Genomic DNA, 15393 nt, shown 5'->3' on the forward strand with positions numbered 1-15393 from the left:
AAGGCTCTAAACAGAAAACTCTGAAAGTACACAGATGGGGAAAAAGGAGGATGGCTCAGTGCAATGGGCAAAAAAGTTCCCTAGAAAAATACCAATAGTGAGAGTTTGGATGGAGGCCTCTGAGTTTCTGAACCTGCTTCAATGCTAACAGCAATGCACTGGAATTCACTTTGTTCTCTCGGTGTCTACAATGGAAAGTTTTTTATATTCTAAAATATTTCTGAGCCGGACTCAGCCACCCAATAGCTTGGACCTGACGTCACATATAGTTGATTCATCAAAGTCAGTTTAAAAGAACAAAGATACATCTGTTTTGCATTTTAGGCAGGCAGAACTCACTGTTTATTAAGACCAGCTACAATCATATTCTTCATACTGTGGCTTTAATAGAATCAGACCAAAATAACTTTGAAATATGTGCCTCTTCCAGATGTCTGCTAATTTTATCCACCATTATTTGCTAAGGAATAAATTGATGAATGTAGCTGTAACAGACTTATGATTATCTTATTCACAATTAAACTCCTAAAGGGCATCTTTGAGACCTCCCTCCCTCCACCTACCTGTGCATCCTTGACAATCTATTTGGTCAGTAATCAATAACCAATGGATTATGATATTCTTACCAAGGAGCCCTCCAAGTTCCAGTGCACTCTATCCTTGCTACATCCTATATATACTTATGACAAGGAAGTTGTTGCACATGTTAATAGATTTTTTTGAAACCAATGCAAAGTTGAATATACATTCCCTGTTTTCTTGCCTCAAAGGTTCTAGTAATTCTCTCACTTGTAATATCCTTTCCCCTGCTTGCCATCTATTCAAAAACCACTTACCTTTTAAAGCTCAGCTCCAGTCCACACCTCCTTGGGGGGGACTGGGGCGGGGGGCAAAGAGGAGGTAAGAAGGCTTCTAAGAGCATGGCAACTGGAAGTAATTTCTCTCTCCACTTAAAATCTTCTGGCTCTAACTATAAGTGACCCTCATTTGGCATTTACGATTTACTGTTTTGTATTCTTTGTTATCTTTGCACACGTATACAGCTTATATGCCTGTGCTAACTGTATGCTCCCTGAGGATATGAGGCATATTTTACAGTTATTTGTAATGACCTCAGCACCTAGGACAGTGTCTGGCACATAGCAGACACTCAGTAAATGTTTGCTGCTGCTTGAAAATAAATGTGCCATAAAAATATATAAAAAGAGAAAATTAAAAAAAAAATAAATGTGCACTGTTGGTGGCCCAACCATTCTGGAAAGCAATTTGGTATTATTTGAAGAAAGAAACTAAAATGTCAGTATACTCCAACCAAGCAATTTTAAAACTAGGCATATGCCCCAAGGAGGTAAAAGTTAAAAAGAAAAGTCACCACAGTATTTTATAATAGCAGGTTTTTTTAGTAGCAAAGAACTAAAAGCAAAGTAGATGACAACTGATTGGGGAATGGTTAAATTACATACACAGTAGCCGATAAAGTTCTTGCTTTTAACTCTACTTGAAGAATAAGAAAATGGTATCTTCCTTGATGACAATTTTAATTCCCAGAAAGTGGAAAAAAGCAACGAGGGGACCTGCTACTTTGGACTCATCTTCTAACCAACTAGGAAAAAGTGGTTGGAGATAATGAAGAGAGAAGAGATACTGATCAAATCATCTAGGAATTTATAATAGCCATGAAAGTGACCAATCAGCATTGAAATATCATTACCCTACACATAAATAAAGCAAATTTCTAAAAGTTCAGAGGAAAGATGACTAGAAACTCATGGTTAATTCTAGTCAATGTAATTTTCTTAAGTACCTAATCTGTGTTGGGTATTATGTTTGTTTGTTTGTTTTTTGCGGGGCAATGCAGGTTAAGTGACTTGCCCAGAGTCACACACAGCTAGTAAGTGTTAAGTGTCTGAAGTCGGATTTGAACTCAGATACTCCTGAATCCGGGCCGGTGCTTTATCCACTGCGCCACCTAGCTGTCCCCATGTGTTGGTTATTATGAATAAAGAAAAAGTGACATAGTTGTAAAGTTTAGAATCTAATTGGTTGGCAGGATGAAATGTACACAATTAAATATGATACAACAGGGTAAAATCAGAAGTGAAGTACAACTAGAAAAATTTTAGGGAGAAGAGGTGACTTTTTTGTGTGTGGGTCAATGAGGGTTAAGTGACTTGCCTCGGGTTACATAACTACTAAGTGTCAAGTGTCTGAAGCCAGATTTGAACTCAGGTCCTCCTGAATCCAGGGCCAGTGCTTTATCCACTGCGCCACCTAGCTGCCCCCTCAGACTACTATTTTAAGGCACTGTGAAAGAAAGATTGGAGGGGATTAGACCTGAGTAAGGAGACTAATTAGAAGTTCATTGCAACAGTAAAGGAACAGAGGTGATGAGGCTCTGAACTAGGGTTGTAGCTGTGTGAGTGGAGAGGAAGGGATGCAAAGGAAAGATGCTGCAGAGATGGCAACTGGTTGAATGTTGGAGAGTAAAGAGTCAGTCACCCATAATGCTGAGGTTGTTAGCCTGGGAGTTTGGAAAAACAGTGGCGCCATAAACTGAAATAGGAAATTAGGAAGGGGGGGGGATTTTCTGGAATTCAGATATATTATATATTATAGAAAAGAGAGGGGGCTCTGAAACAAAAATGATCAGTCCCTGCCCTCAAAGAGCTTATATTCTATCAGGGAGATACAACCTGCCTTTCTGGAATTCAGATATATTATATATAAATAAAATTCTTGATCTACATTTAGTAACACTGAAAAAAGATTTTCTAAAAAAAATAAAACCATATTTTGGTGTGGCTTTTTCTTTCTTTTGTGGGGCAATATGGGTTAAGTGACTTGCCTAGGTCACAAAGCTACATGTCAAGTGTCTGAGACTAGATTTGAACTCAGGTCCTCCTGAATCCAGGGCCAGTGCTTTATCCACTGTGACACCTAGCTGTCCTCTAATAAATTCATGTTGGTATAGTGTCCAGAGTGCTGGACTCAAAGTTGGGTTCAAGGCAACACATCAATGGCATTTATTAAGCATCTCCTATATGCCAGATCCCTCTAGATACTTATAAGTGATTTTATTTACTGTTGAGTCTTTACATATTCCAAGGTGAAACTCTCCTCCTTCAAGGTCCAACTCATACATCTATATGGAGGGAGTAGACTATGAATTGGACCTTGAAGGAAGAGAAAAGTATATCTATTGACATAGATATAGATATATAGATATAGACTGGACCACTGCTAAGGCCCCTTCGAGCTCAACATCTATGATCCTGCTCAAAAAATGTGTCAATGAATAACAAACCCAAGACTATACAATGGTATTTATCTTGCTAACCATTACCTTGCACAGTGAAATCAACCACCAAATGTGATTTCTGTCCCAAATGTCATCTTTCTGTGCAGTGGCCACAGTTGGGTCCCATCAGCTTGAAGAACCACTAAATCTCTTTAGCTACTTGGAAGACTGGTTAGATAATTACTCCCTTTTCTGCGTCCTCCTTCAGCTTTAATGTCACCCTACTCCCAGCCCACACTCCAGCTTTGTTTGTTTCCACTTCCCAATGCTCACTGAGTTGGGATTTTCTTCATTTGTTCCCCAATCTATCAGGTTTGCAGGTAGAGGAAACCTTATTCTCCTGGTGCTATCCATATAGCGCTTCAGAAATAAAGTACCTGAGAAAAACCTTTTTTTTTTTTTTTTAAAAAGCACAATTCTGGGTTGCTAAAAAACCTAAAATGATAAAACACCAAGTTGTAGAACCAGGAGCTGTGGCTATAATTATTTGCCAGTAATGGGTTATAGAAACATAGCCTTTTAGAGACTGGGGGGAGGGGCAGAATTGGGCAGCATTTAAAAGAACAAACATGGCCATTCACAGTATATCCTGGAATCTGGGTGGGTGCAAGAGGAAGGGGAAAAGGAGAGCAGGCAATTGGCCAAGCCTTTTGGACCATCATAATTGTCTTATTTGGAGAAAAATAAGCGGCCAAAAATAACGAAATGAAATAGCTTCTTCCCAATAGTCTCAGTACATTTCAAGGTCTGTCAGAGATAGCTCAGACATTAAGACACAATACCCTGAGACCTCACCAGTAGCTTTTAAACAACTGCAGCTGTTTTTGTTTGCCGTGTGTGGACATAACCTAAGAGTACAATCACCCAACCTAAAAAAAGTTTGGAATCCAGAACTTTATCTAAAACACATTTCAACTTTCCAAATCCCTCAATTCTGTAAAAACAGAGCAAGACATCTCCATGCAAAGACTGTTATATGTGCTAAAATTAAATAAATCCCCTCATTGGAAATAATGATAGCCAGAAGATCAGAAACTCTTCATTTCCTCTATTGATCTCCTATTTACTCCATATTTCTTGGATACACTTGATTATTAGGTATGGAAATTATCATGTATTTGGATGAGGCAGTGTTCTCTAGTAGGTAGAAAAGCAGTTTGGGATTAAAAAAAAGACCTGGGTTCAAGTCTTATCTCTGACACATACTTGGCTATGTGACCCTGGGTAAGTGACTTAACCACTTAGTGTCCTAGGCAACATTATAATATAGGTTATGGATGGTTTGCCAACTTAAGTCAGTGGAAGGAGTTTCTACACCTATGAAATCATAGATCTAGACAAAAACAAAAGACAAAAAAATTCAATTTTTACTTTTAAAGCAAATTCTATAGTCTTGGTTATGAGTGGATTCTAAAAATTGGGTTACTTCAAAATGAAAAGATAGTCTCCATTTCTGGTTGCCTAATTTTGCTAATTTATTCAAATGCCAGCATCCACATTTCAGATACACTTGGAACTACCATGGGACTTGAATACAGAAAGGAGCTATGATTCCACCAGGGAGAGAAACTCCTGGTATGGGAACTACCTCCACCAAGAGAGACCACAAGGCATCTGGGTCTTGGGAGATCAGCCCTAGGGAGTTTGCTGAGGCACTTCAAGGTTCAATGTCTTGCCCAGGGTGATACAATTGAGCAAGCATTAGAGATGAGATTTCAACTTGGGTCTTCTTGTCTCCAAATACTATACTCTATCTATTATGTCATCTATCTAGTAGCCTCTCTAGGCTACAAAGGATACAGAAGGGGGAAAAAAAGATTATTTTGTTTTAACTGATATTCTGCTTTCGAAAGTGGCTTGTTTTGCTTAATTATAGTCAGACGTGTGTTGATACTGAATCCAATGAATTGGCACCTGGGATTAAAATATTTATTTGGGAGGATTCCTAAAAATTAAAGAATAAATAAATAAAATGATCATAGGCAATTAGGTGGTGCAGTGGACAGAGTACTGGGCCTGGGGTCAGGAGTTCAAATCCAGCCTCAGATACTTAATAGCTTGTGTGACCTTGGGCAAGTCACTTAACCTCAAGCTACCTCAGTTTCTTCAGCTTTAAAATGAGGATAATAATAGTGTGTACCTCAAAGGTAGTTATTGTGAGATATTTGTAACACATTTAGTACAGGGCCTGGCATATAGTAGGAGCTTAATAAATGAATGTTCTGTTCTCTATCTTCCTTTTCCCTAATCTAACTGCATACCTGTGAGTTCTGGAAATGAAGAAAGGTTCTTAAATCTTATCCCAGAGGCACCCTCATCCTTAGTAGTTTAGGGATACTTACCTATAAAATGCAGTTAACAAAAATATCCCATTTCTCAATCATACCAGTTAGCTGAGGTGTCAATGGATTTAATTTAAACTGCAACCATATTAAAATATTTCACTTTCATAGGTTTTCTTGCATGCTTGGTTAGTTTTGTGTTTTAATTTCAAGAACTGTGTGGTTAAAATGAAAAAAAGGACAGACACATTTACAAACCTTTCTTCTCTTGCTTGTCTCTGCTCCTCTCTTTTGTCTAAATAATCTCGGCTAACAGGAGCATACAGATGAATTTTTTTAAAAAATAGGAAAAATGATAGCATTAGATGATCAGCAAATGATAAAGAAATAGTTCACAGAAAATAATGAAAGTTTTCTTATTAGTAACAGAAAACAATTTTAGATGGAAAAGCATTCTCTCCTGTTTCAAACTTTCCTAGAAGACTTGGTCTGGATCCTTCCCTTGTCCCAATCACAATATGATAGCAACAACAACAACAACAACAACAACAACAACAACGATAATAATAATAAATAATGATAATAGCATTTATATAATGATTTAAAGTTTGCAAATTCCTTCACATGTATATGTATACATATGTATGTATGTGTGTGTATACACATACACACACACACACACGCTTATAAGCAGAAAGAAACGTGCTTTTCAGTACAAAAGTTTCAGGTACTATCAGCACTTTATCTCAGTGTAGTTGTTTGAGACAAGTGGAATTAAGAATATAGGAATATATACCTGACATTTATAAAGAGCTGTAAGATTTGCAAAGCACTTTAATATGCCATCACATTCTACCATGTTTGAGCCTCACAATAATTCTCTGAGGTAGGGGATATCATTATCCCTGTTTTGCTTTTGAGGAAGCTGAGGCTGAGGTCAAGGGACTTGTCCAGGGTCACACAGCTAGTGAGTATCTGAGGTAGAATTTGAATTCAGGTCTTCCAGACTTCAAGTATATTATTCTGTATACTACACCACCAAGCTATCTAATAAAAGAAACAGCCTGGGGATCCCAAGTACTAAGCGTTCCTAGCTCTCTTTTATTGATTTTCACTTAACCAGACTTTGTCTATGGAATTACAGAAACTGTAATTCCCAGATGCCTGTGGTTTGTCCTGATGATCCAAATTCCTCCACAGAAGAGGGTGATTTTTCCATGATCTATTTATGTGTCTTTAAATAACTAACAAGGCCAATGAAATACTGGCAGGTTCAGACAATTCAGGCAGATGTTTCTATGTGAAGAAGTTAGGTTTTGATTCTCAACTTGTTTTCCTCATTCCATCTTAATTACTTTAGTAAGGGAAATAGGTACAGAAATGTGTATACACATATACAAAGTATACCAAATCCATATTATATGTGTATAGATGTACATTCATAATATACATGAGTCCCCAAAACTTGTGAACCTTACTCTCTACATGTCGTGGCCTAAGTGCCTGGTCTTCTAACCTTCTAGCCTCTTTCACTTTTTTCATTTGTTTATAAACCATAAATGTTTATTAAGAATACATTATATGGGGGGGCAGCTAGGTGGCGCAGTGGATAGAGCACCGGCCCTGGAGTCAGGAGTACCTGAGTTCAAATCCAGCCTCAGACACTTAACACTTACTGGCTGTAGCTGTGTGACCCTGGGCAAGTCACTTAACCCCAACTGCCTCACTAAAAAAAAAAAAAAAAAAAAAAGAATACATTATATCAGGGGCAGCTAGGTGGCACAGTAGATAAAGCACCAGCCCTGGATTCAGGAGGAGCAGAGTTCAAATCTGGCCTCAGACACTTAAGACTTACTAACTGTGTAACCCTGGGCAAATCACTTAACCCTCATTGCCCTACCAAAAATAAAAAGAATACATTATATCCCTGGTCATAAGGTCTAATATGTATACATATTGATGTATGTATGTATGTGTATATATATATATATATATACACACATATGTGTGTGTATGTATATCAGATGAAACAATTAGCAAGAAAACTAGTTACTAGAACAATGGCATAGAAGGCCCCAAAGAGATAATATAGCTATCTACCCTCATTTTACAGATGATGAGACAGTCCTGGAGAAATGACTGTCACTGAGAGGACGCAGCCTCTTAGTGACATATTAGGGATCTGAATCCAAGTTTTCTGACTTCTAAAATTAATGTGTTTTTAACCACAATATTACATTGTGTTTAACAATTCTATATATAGAAAGGCAGACAATTTAATACTGTGGTATTATTAAATGAGGTGCCAACTGTGCAACAGGAAAAATGAATGTGCGAGGATCTAGGGAAAGGAGAGACTGACTGATTTGCTCTTGAGTTCACTCAGAAAGTTGGGTCTTGTGATTTGAAAAGCATGTAGGATACAGATCTTGGACATTATGTTTGGAAGAATAATTTTCTAAAGTAACTTCCTTGACTTGATCTGGAAGACAATATTTGTTTTACAAGTTGCTCCTTCCATGACGCTTCTGGCACCTGTCCTTAGGAGTATTCCTTCATAGCACCATCTTTCCTCCTAGCTCTTATAGAGGCGACTGTTGCTTACATATAGTTGTATGCTTATCTTGAAACTTTTTTACTCTTTCTGTCAAAACTTTTGTGAGAATTCATTCATGAGTGGTGGTTATAGCAAATATCTGCTTTTGAATTGCTCTGTTTTGGTATAGTTTGTTGACTAGTTGGAATTATGTTGTCAAACTCAAAAAGTGCTTTTTGAAATTCCAGTCCAAGTATGTCCATCTCCTTTTCAAAATCATTTGAGACTGGTGTTACTTTTGCCATCTATTTTGTTAGTATCTAAAATTTCAGGAGTTTAAGTTTTTCATTGACCTCAGGTTCTTCAATACTTTCCTTTTCCATGTTTTAGTTCTTTATCTAATCTAGGCTTAAGGATAAAGTTGTTATAATTGCTCTGTGCTGGTTTATAATATATTATTGTATGCTATTGGAGCCGAGGGCATTGTTGATAAAAAAGCAGCACGAAGTCCTTGCCTATAACTAGAAAGATCTGTTTTCAGGTTTTGTTAAGGACTATTCTGGCACATAATGAAAGCATTCACGTTGCCAGCTTTTTTCTTATGCACTCATAATTTGCTTGCTTTACTGGTCAGCGCCATCTGCACTGAAGCATTTTCAGCAGGTGGGATATTGGTATTTCAGGGTTTTTCCCCCCCAGTATAGCCGGTCTTTTTGTTGTCCCAAAACACAAAGAGGCACCCCTTACTCAAAGCAGATCATCACGATCATTTTGAATAGGGCTGGCTTATAACCATATGCTCCTGTTTTTATTTTCTTTGACTCCTGGAACAGTTATATCATACTGATTGGATGCTAACCCAAATGGAAATATTACTGGAACCCAAATTACTAGCATTTCATGGCTTCTGTTAGGGGGCCTCTTACTTTCCTTAGTGGTATCCAAAAACATAAAGTCTCCACTGGACATCAATCTTTCTCCTATTATGCTACTGGTGATCTTACTCCCTCACAGAATAGACAATGGATTGAGCTTTGAGGAGATTGTTATTATGATGACTGTTGTTATTATTCAGGTGAAATTTAATAACTAAGTCTGTATACATACACACAGCCATGGTGGATCTGGAAGGAACCATAAGAATATGACTTTTGTTTTGTTTTGTTTTTTTGCAGGGCAATGAGGGTTAAGTGACTTTCCCAGAGTCACACAGCTTGTGTCAATTGTCTGAGGCCAGATTTGAACTCAGGTCCTTCTGAATCCAGGGCTGGTGCTTTATCCACAAGAATACGGCTTTTGATGAAACATGTTAACAATAGCCACCTGAGTTGCAAGATCATTCCCTGCCTGCTACTTACATGGTAACCCAGATGGACATTTGACCATTTTATAGAATTTCATATTTCCAGGTAGATAATTATATTTAAGTAATTTTATAATTGTGCTCATCAGATTTCAATTGGATTTTGATCATTTCCTCAGCTGCCCCTTTTTGGCAACAACATTTCTTGTGGCAAAGACAATCTGGACAACAAAGACCTTTTTATTTCATGGGTATGGAGAGTGTGCATCATCTGTCAAGGGCTATGCAAGGGACAGGGAAGCGGAGTGGAAAGAGCGCTGGATCCAATGTCAGGAGACTGGGTTCAAAGCCTGGCACTTCTGCCAGTGACAGAAGCATGTGACTGACCCATTTACAAAATGAGGGAACTGAACTTCCTCATAGGTACCTTCTAGTTGTGGCATCCTGTGACTATTTCTGTGAGAGATTCAGTGACATTCTATAATAAAACCTACCTAGAGTCACATGATCTGAACTCTAATATTTCTGATCTTTACTTGGTCTTCTAGGTACCACCTCAAATGGAAACTACTCATAGAATCATCATTTTAAAGCTGGAAGGGATTTCAAATGTCATCTAAACCCTTAATTTACAGATGAGAAAACAGAGGCTCAGAGCATTTCAGTGACTTGCGCAAGTTCACAAGGTAGGAAGGCTCAGATGTGAAAGGTGAACCTAGGTTCTGATTTCCAATCCAGGATTCTTTCCAGTTTTCACATTATCTCTACTGTAGCAACATGAGGTAGCATCCAGAGAGCAGGACATGCACACAGGCTTGAGTCCTGTCTCATGACGCTCATTGGCTACGTGACCCCAGTCATATCACTTAATCCCTTTCAACCTTGGTTTCTTCACCTATAAAATGGGGCAATGATAGTATCTACCCTGTTGTGAGGCTCAAATGAGATAATTTTTGTTAAGTTTTTTGCAAATCTTAAAGTACTTATATGAATTCAAGGCACTGATATTACTATTATAGCATGTTCATGTAGAATTGTATTGGCATTTGTGGTGATTATTTATTGGTCTAATTTTCAAGGTATCAAGTCATATATCTCAAAACAGTTACTTACTTGAATTTGTTTCTTTCTTCCCGTTCTATCCTTTGCAACCTCTCTTCTCTCTCCTGTCGTCGCCTCTCTCTTTCTGCTGCTAATGATTCTTGGTGTTGACGAAATGATGATGTGAGAAGACCACTCAATGATGACCTAGAAACAGAATAGAATCCCATTATTCAGAGACTATCTTAGGGATTAAGGTAACAAAAAATCATATTTTCACTATCCAGAGTGTCCTGGAAATAAACACAAATGAATAATTTATTCATTCGATAATTCTTTTTTAAGTGCCTACTATATATATGGCAATGTGTTGAGGAAAGTACAAAGATAAACGACAATTATATTTAATTATGAATGACCAACTATTATAATTAATATTATTGATAACTAATGAAAATATAAACAAGAAATATTTTGGCCTTAAGAAGCTTACAATTGAGTACAGAAGTATACACAAATAATTATAACACATAATGAAATATAGTAAATTAATAATAAAAATGCAAAGGACCATGGCATTAGTTGAGGGATATGTCACCTAGGAAGTCCAAGGAAATCTTTCCAGAAGAGTTAGGATTTTACCTGGGCCTTGAAAGATGTGCAGACAATGATGTTGAGGAAAGATTTATTAAAAAAAAAAAAACCAAACAAACCTTAATTCCCTCAAAGAACCTTAGTGAATTAAACTGAACTTTTAATCTATAATAATTTCCAATGACATGTATATTATAGATATTTCTACCTTGAAAGTGTTCCTATCCAATTCTCTTGTTCTCTTCACCACTGTGATTACAATCCTCTTCATCCTGGAAGTTGCCTTTGCCACTATCCTCTAGAACCCTCATCCTTGATGATCCCACCTACCCTGCAGCCTTCTCAAGCTGCAAGATCTGACCATCTTTGTGGCCCCTTTTTCTGATTGTTTCCTCTTGAAATCTCCATTTTAAGTCAGGGCCCCAAATCCAGCCATGTTTATTCCTTCAATCCTCTCTTGGTTCTGCTCTGAACTCTTCAGACTTCTTTCTCCACTATACCCCAACAGGTACTTTTCCTCTCTTCTGTTTCAGCTTCCTTCGATATATTATCTTCCCCTATTAGCAAATTATAAGTTACTTGAGGGGAGGGACTGCCTTTTTTTTGTGCTTCTATTTGTATTCCCAGTGTTTGCCACAGTATCTGATACACAGTAAGTGCTTAATAAATGCTTGTTGTTGACTCGATGAATTGGTCCTGTTCTATTTACTTTTTGTTGATGATCTCTTCCTCCTAGCCTCTCTTGCCCCTCCCCACAAAAACCCCAATAATTACACCACATTGGATTATATAGAACAAAATTTAGCCTTGAAGGCTCTCTTTATAAAAGTATCTCTCATGCATACGCCAAGATCATGTAAGATTCCAGGTGCTCCCAGAGAGATAACTTTGCTCAGTGGATTATTAATACCAATTGAGACATAAAATATCTAATGACAATGGAGCAGAGAATACAGAAATGGCTTAACCTTCTGTCTATTCCTGCCGGGTCTAGCTATGGGGAATGGAAGAGTTGCAAAGGCATAGAAAGGACCAGGGAACCCCACAACTTCTGAGCCCATTCCCTGCCAACCAGGGGAAAAGGAGACGCCAAAGCTTAGCAAAAAAAGGCAGCATGTTATAGTGGAGAGTGTTAACATTTGGAATTAGGAAGGCCTGTGTTTGAATTCTACCTCATAAAATTAGAAATTGTTGGGAACCGCCCCCCCCCCCCAGCATATCACTCAAAAAATCCCTCCCTGGGCCCTAGTTTTCTCATCTGTAAAATGGACTCAATTACCTCTCAGAATCCATTATAGCTACAAAGCTACATTCTTATGATCCATAGCCTGGGGTTTCCAGGAGGACAAGCTTTAGGGGGATAGATTCAGGGGAGGTCCTTATGCCAAAACGGTAGGGAGGAGAGGAGTTACGTGTGGAAAGCTATCGTGGTTTCGTCACACAACAGAAAATGGGCGGTGGATTTACTACCTCAGTGGAGAGTTATTTTATCTGTAGAGGTTTCAATTCTATTGCCCTTCCCTCATTAGTGCCACAACCTAACCAAGTTCACTTGTGCTTCAGCACAACTAACCTGTCTGCAACGGAATCTTGTCTCTGACCATTCTTTGTCACAACACTTGCCTATATCGCGTCTTTTCTCCCTCACCCCCTTTTTTATGGAGACATCTGTTAACATGTCATCAAAAGGTCATAGAATTCTTAGTAGTGTCCAATTAAAGCAAAAAGCTTCTCTTTGACGTTGAAGCCTGCTGGGACTGCTTCGGGTGAAGGACATTGAGGCGGCTACTTAGATCGCATGAAGGCTGAGTTCCTGCTTGACTTTAAGACCAAAGAGTGCACATTTCAGCAGGTAGTTATCATTAAAAACAGATGTAAGTTCTCTCTCTCCTGAATAATTGGGTTCAGAAGAGATTGTAATGTGAACTGCAAGCACTTGAGGAATGAGTTTTTCTTTCCCTGAAATGAAACAAAACGCCTTGAACGATTACAGGTTCAGACTCAGTGCCCTAAATATTTGGTTTGTTGCCTTTGCAAACCCTAGCTCTCTACTAATCCAAATAGTGGCAGGAATGGGAGATAGAGGAATTTTGCCACACTTAGCTGACCTGGGAGGTATGTTTTTGTTTTTTGTTTCCCAAACTGGAGACACGACATGAAGCAATGTCCTACTGGAAGCAAGTTGATATAAGTATAATATGTCAATAAACTGAATTTCTCTAGGTTTTATCCCACCTAGACGCATATTACACATGGGAGAACAAAACCTGATATCCTATAAATTTGGTTTCTGGAAGTATGCGAAAGCTACAATATCAAGGTTGGAATTCATTCAAAACCATAATTTTTTTTTTAATATTACCAAGCACTATAAAAAAATTTTCATTTGAGTCAACTGTACATGGTCACTCATTTCCTATAAATCTATCTTTAACAGATTTTTACTTTTCATTCTGACTTCTCCAAAAAAAAATGGCTGCATTAAATTAAGATTTTGTAAGACAAGCTCTGACTTTTTTATGAAGGATAAGAGGTGTTTGCTGCCTATCCCTCCCTCCTGATGAGCTATGGAGAAAGGTAACATTGATGATTCTAAACTTTGAGTTCAACACCATAATGATAGGGAAGGGAAGGCAAGGGAAGGCAAGGGAAGGGAAACTGTGTTTGAGGCGTTAGTATCCATGCTCTCGTCTAAATTAGGCATCTGCTGGGCTCACTGCCCCGAGAACTCCACCTGGAAAGAAGTCTGAAGTATAGCCAAGGCCTTGTTAATGGAGTGAAACCACACAGGACTGCATACCACATACAAGAAGCAGGTGGAACAGGACAAGGGGAGGCAATTTTCAGGGGAATCTATAATCTACAATGAGTGGAAAGAGGTGCACCATTTAATTTTGGCAGTACCAGGTACCAGGTGTTGTCTTGGACCCATCCTGCAGTTGGAGCCTCACCACATGCTAGATCCTTATAACAATAGCTCCACATTGCAGACTGAGATGTCTGAAACAATGAGAGAGTTTTCCAATTTAGTTTGGATTTAATGAGCATTTATTTGTTTATCTATTTATCTGGCCAGTCTTGGAACTTAATTTGTAGAGGGAACTATTCTCAAGAAAACTCCTTCTAATCACTGTCGGTTATTTAATTGAGAGGTGCAGTCGCTTTTCCAGGATCACACAACAAACATGTATCAGAGGCAAAACCTGAACCCTAGTCACACTTTCTCTAAAGCTAGGTCTCCCCATGCTGCTTCTCATGTAATAAAATATAACATGGCAAATCCAGGACTCCCACACCTCTACAGGTGATGCATGTGGACTGCTGGACTTTGATAATAGTATCACTAACTAATGGTTCATTAGGATGGTTTCTGAGATCTTCTACCACAGCCAAAGGAATCTTCCAAAATTGTTCTCAAAATGGTTTGGAGTTAGTAGGGCTTGTTCTATGAGATGATCCTTGGGCACATCTCATATACTGATCACAAAATGAGAACATGACTATTTATTTTCATTCTGCACTTCTGTCTCAACCAACTCTTCCATTCTGGAAGTTGAACTGGAACACTTTGCTCTTGAGGCAGAATCTCCCTTTTCTCTGGACCTGGTGCTGGATCTCTTCCTTTGCAAAACCCGTTCATTTTCCCCAGTTATTCGTGTTCTCCACTCTGCCTAAAATTATTTTCTATGTATTTTTATTGACCTACTGGGTATATGAATTTATTCTTGGTAGAATATAAGTTCCCTGAGGGTAGAGACTTTTTCATTTTACTTTCTGGATCCCCAGCCCTTAGTAAAATGCTTAGTATATAACAAATGCTAGGTAAATTGAATAGAATACTGAATCTTCTATCTGAAAGAATCCCTAAATATCTTATTGTTGCAATCTGAACCCTACCCTCTCTCAATGTTTGCTTAGAAGATACTTAACTTACTCCAAGCACATGCTGACATAGGGTGGTTTTACATTGGCCCACATCTGCTTCCCTTGCTAGCTTATTTAAGACTATAAATGTTCTTCTAATGAAGTATGAGTGGCTCTGTGAACTATATATTTCATTTAATGCCATCAGAGGAGATGGGCCCTTTTGAAAAATTTGATGGGTCAGTACTTTGTTGAACATGATATGATGTACTACTGACTATGTATCTTGACCCTAAGCTATATCTTGATACACTTTAAAAGTACATAAATTTAAGCAGAAATTATTAACTTCTTCTGAAATGGAACAGACCACAAATGCAAGATGCCTAGTGAACACATTAAATCCAGTGTGAAAAAAGGAACTCAAACACAAAGAACAAGAACTGGAAGGTCCTCCGACTCCCTGATTTTCTAG

At 38.2% G+C, this 15393-nt stretch overlaps 1 protein-coding gene across 5 annotated transcripts in view; it reads right to left on the reverse strand.

Annotated features, from left to right (window-relative positions):
- FHOD3 (formin homology 2 domain containing 3) overlaps positions 1–15393 on the reverse strand; it is a 712282-nt gene that overhangs the window by 112137 nt on the left and 584752 nt on the right. For all 5 annotated transcript variants that reach the window (XM_043977896.1, XM_043977898.1, XM_043977897.1 and 2 more), the window contains 2 exons: positions 10533–10667; positions 5839–5889 (listed from right to left, as the gene is read on the reverse strand). In XM_043977896.1, the coding sequence (XP_043833831.1) occupies positions 5839–5889; positions 10533–10667 (186 nt within the window). The remainder of the gene's footprint in view (positions 1–5838; positions 5890–10532; positions 10668–15393) is intronic.

Source organism: Dromiciops gliroides, chromosome 1 (assembly GCF_019393635.1).
Source record: "Dromiciops gliroides isolate mDroGli1 chromosome 1, mDroGli1.pri, whole genome shotgun sequence".
NCBI classification, from domain to species: Eukaryota; Metazoa; Chordata; class Mammalia; order Microbiotheria; family Microbiotheriidae; genus Dromiciops; species Dromiciops gliroides.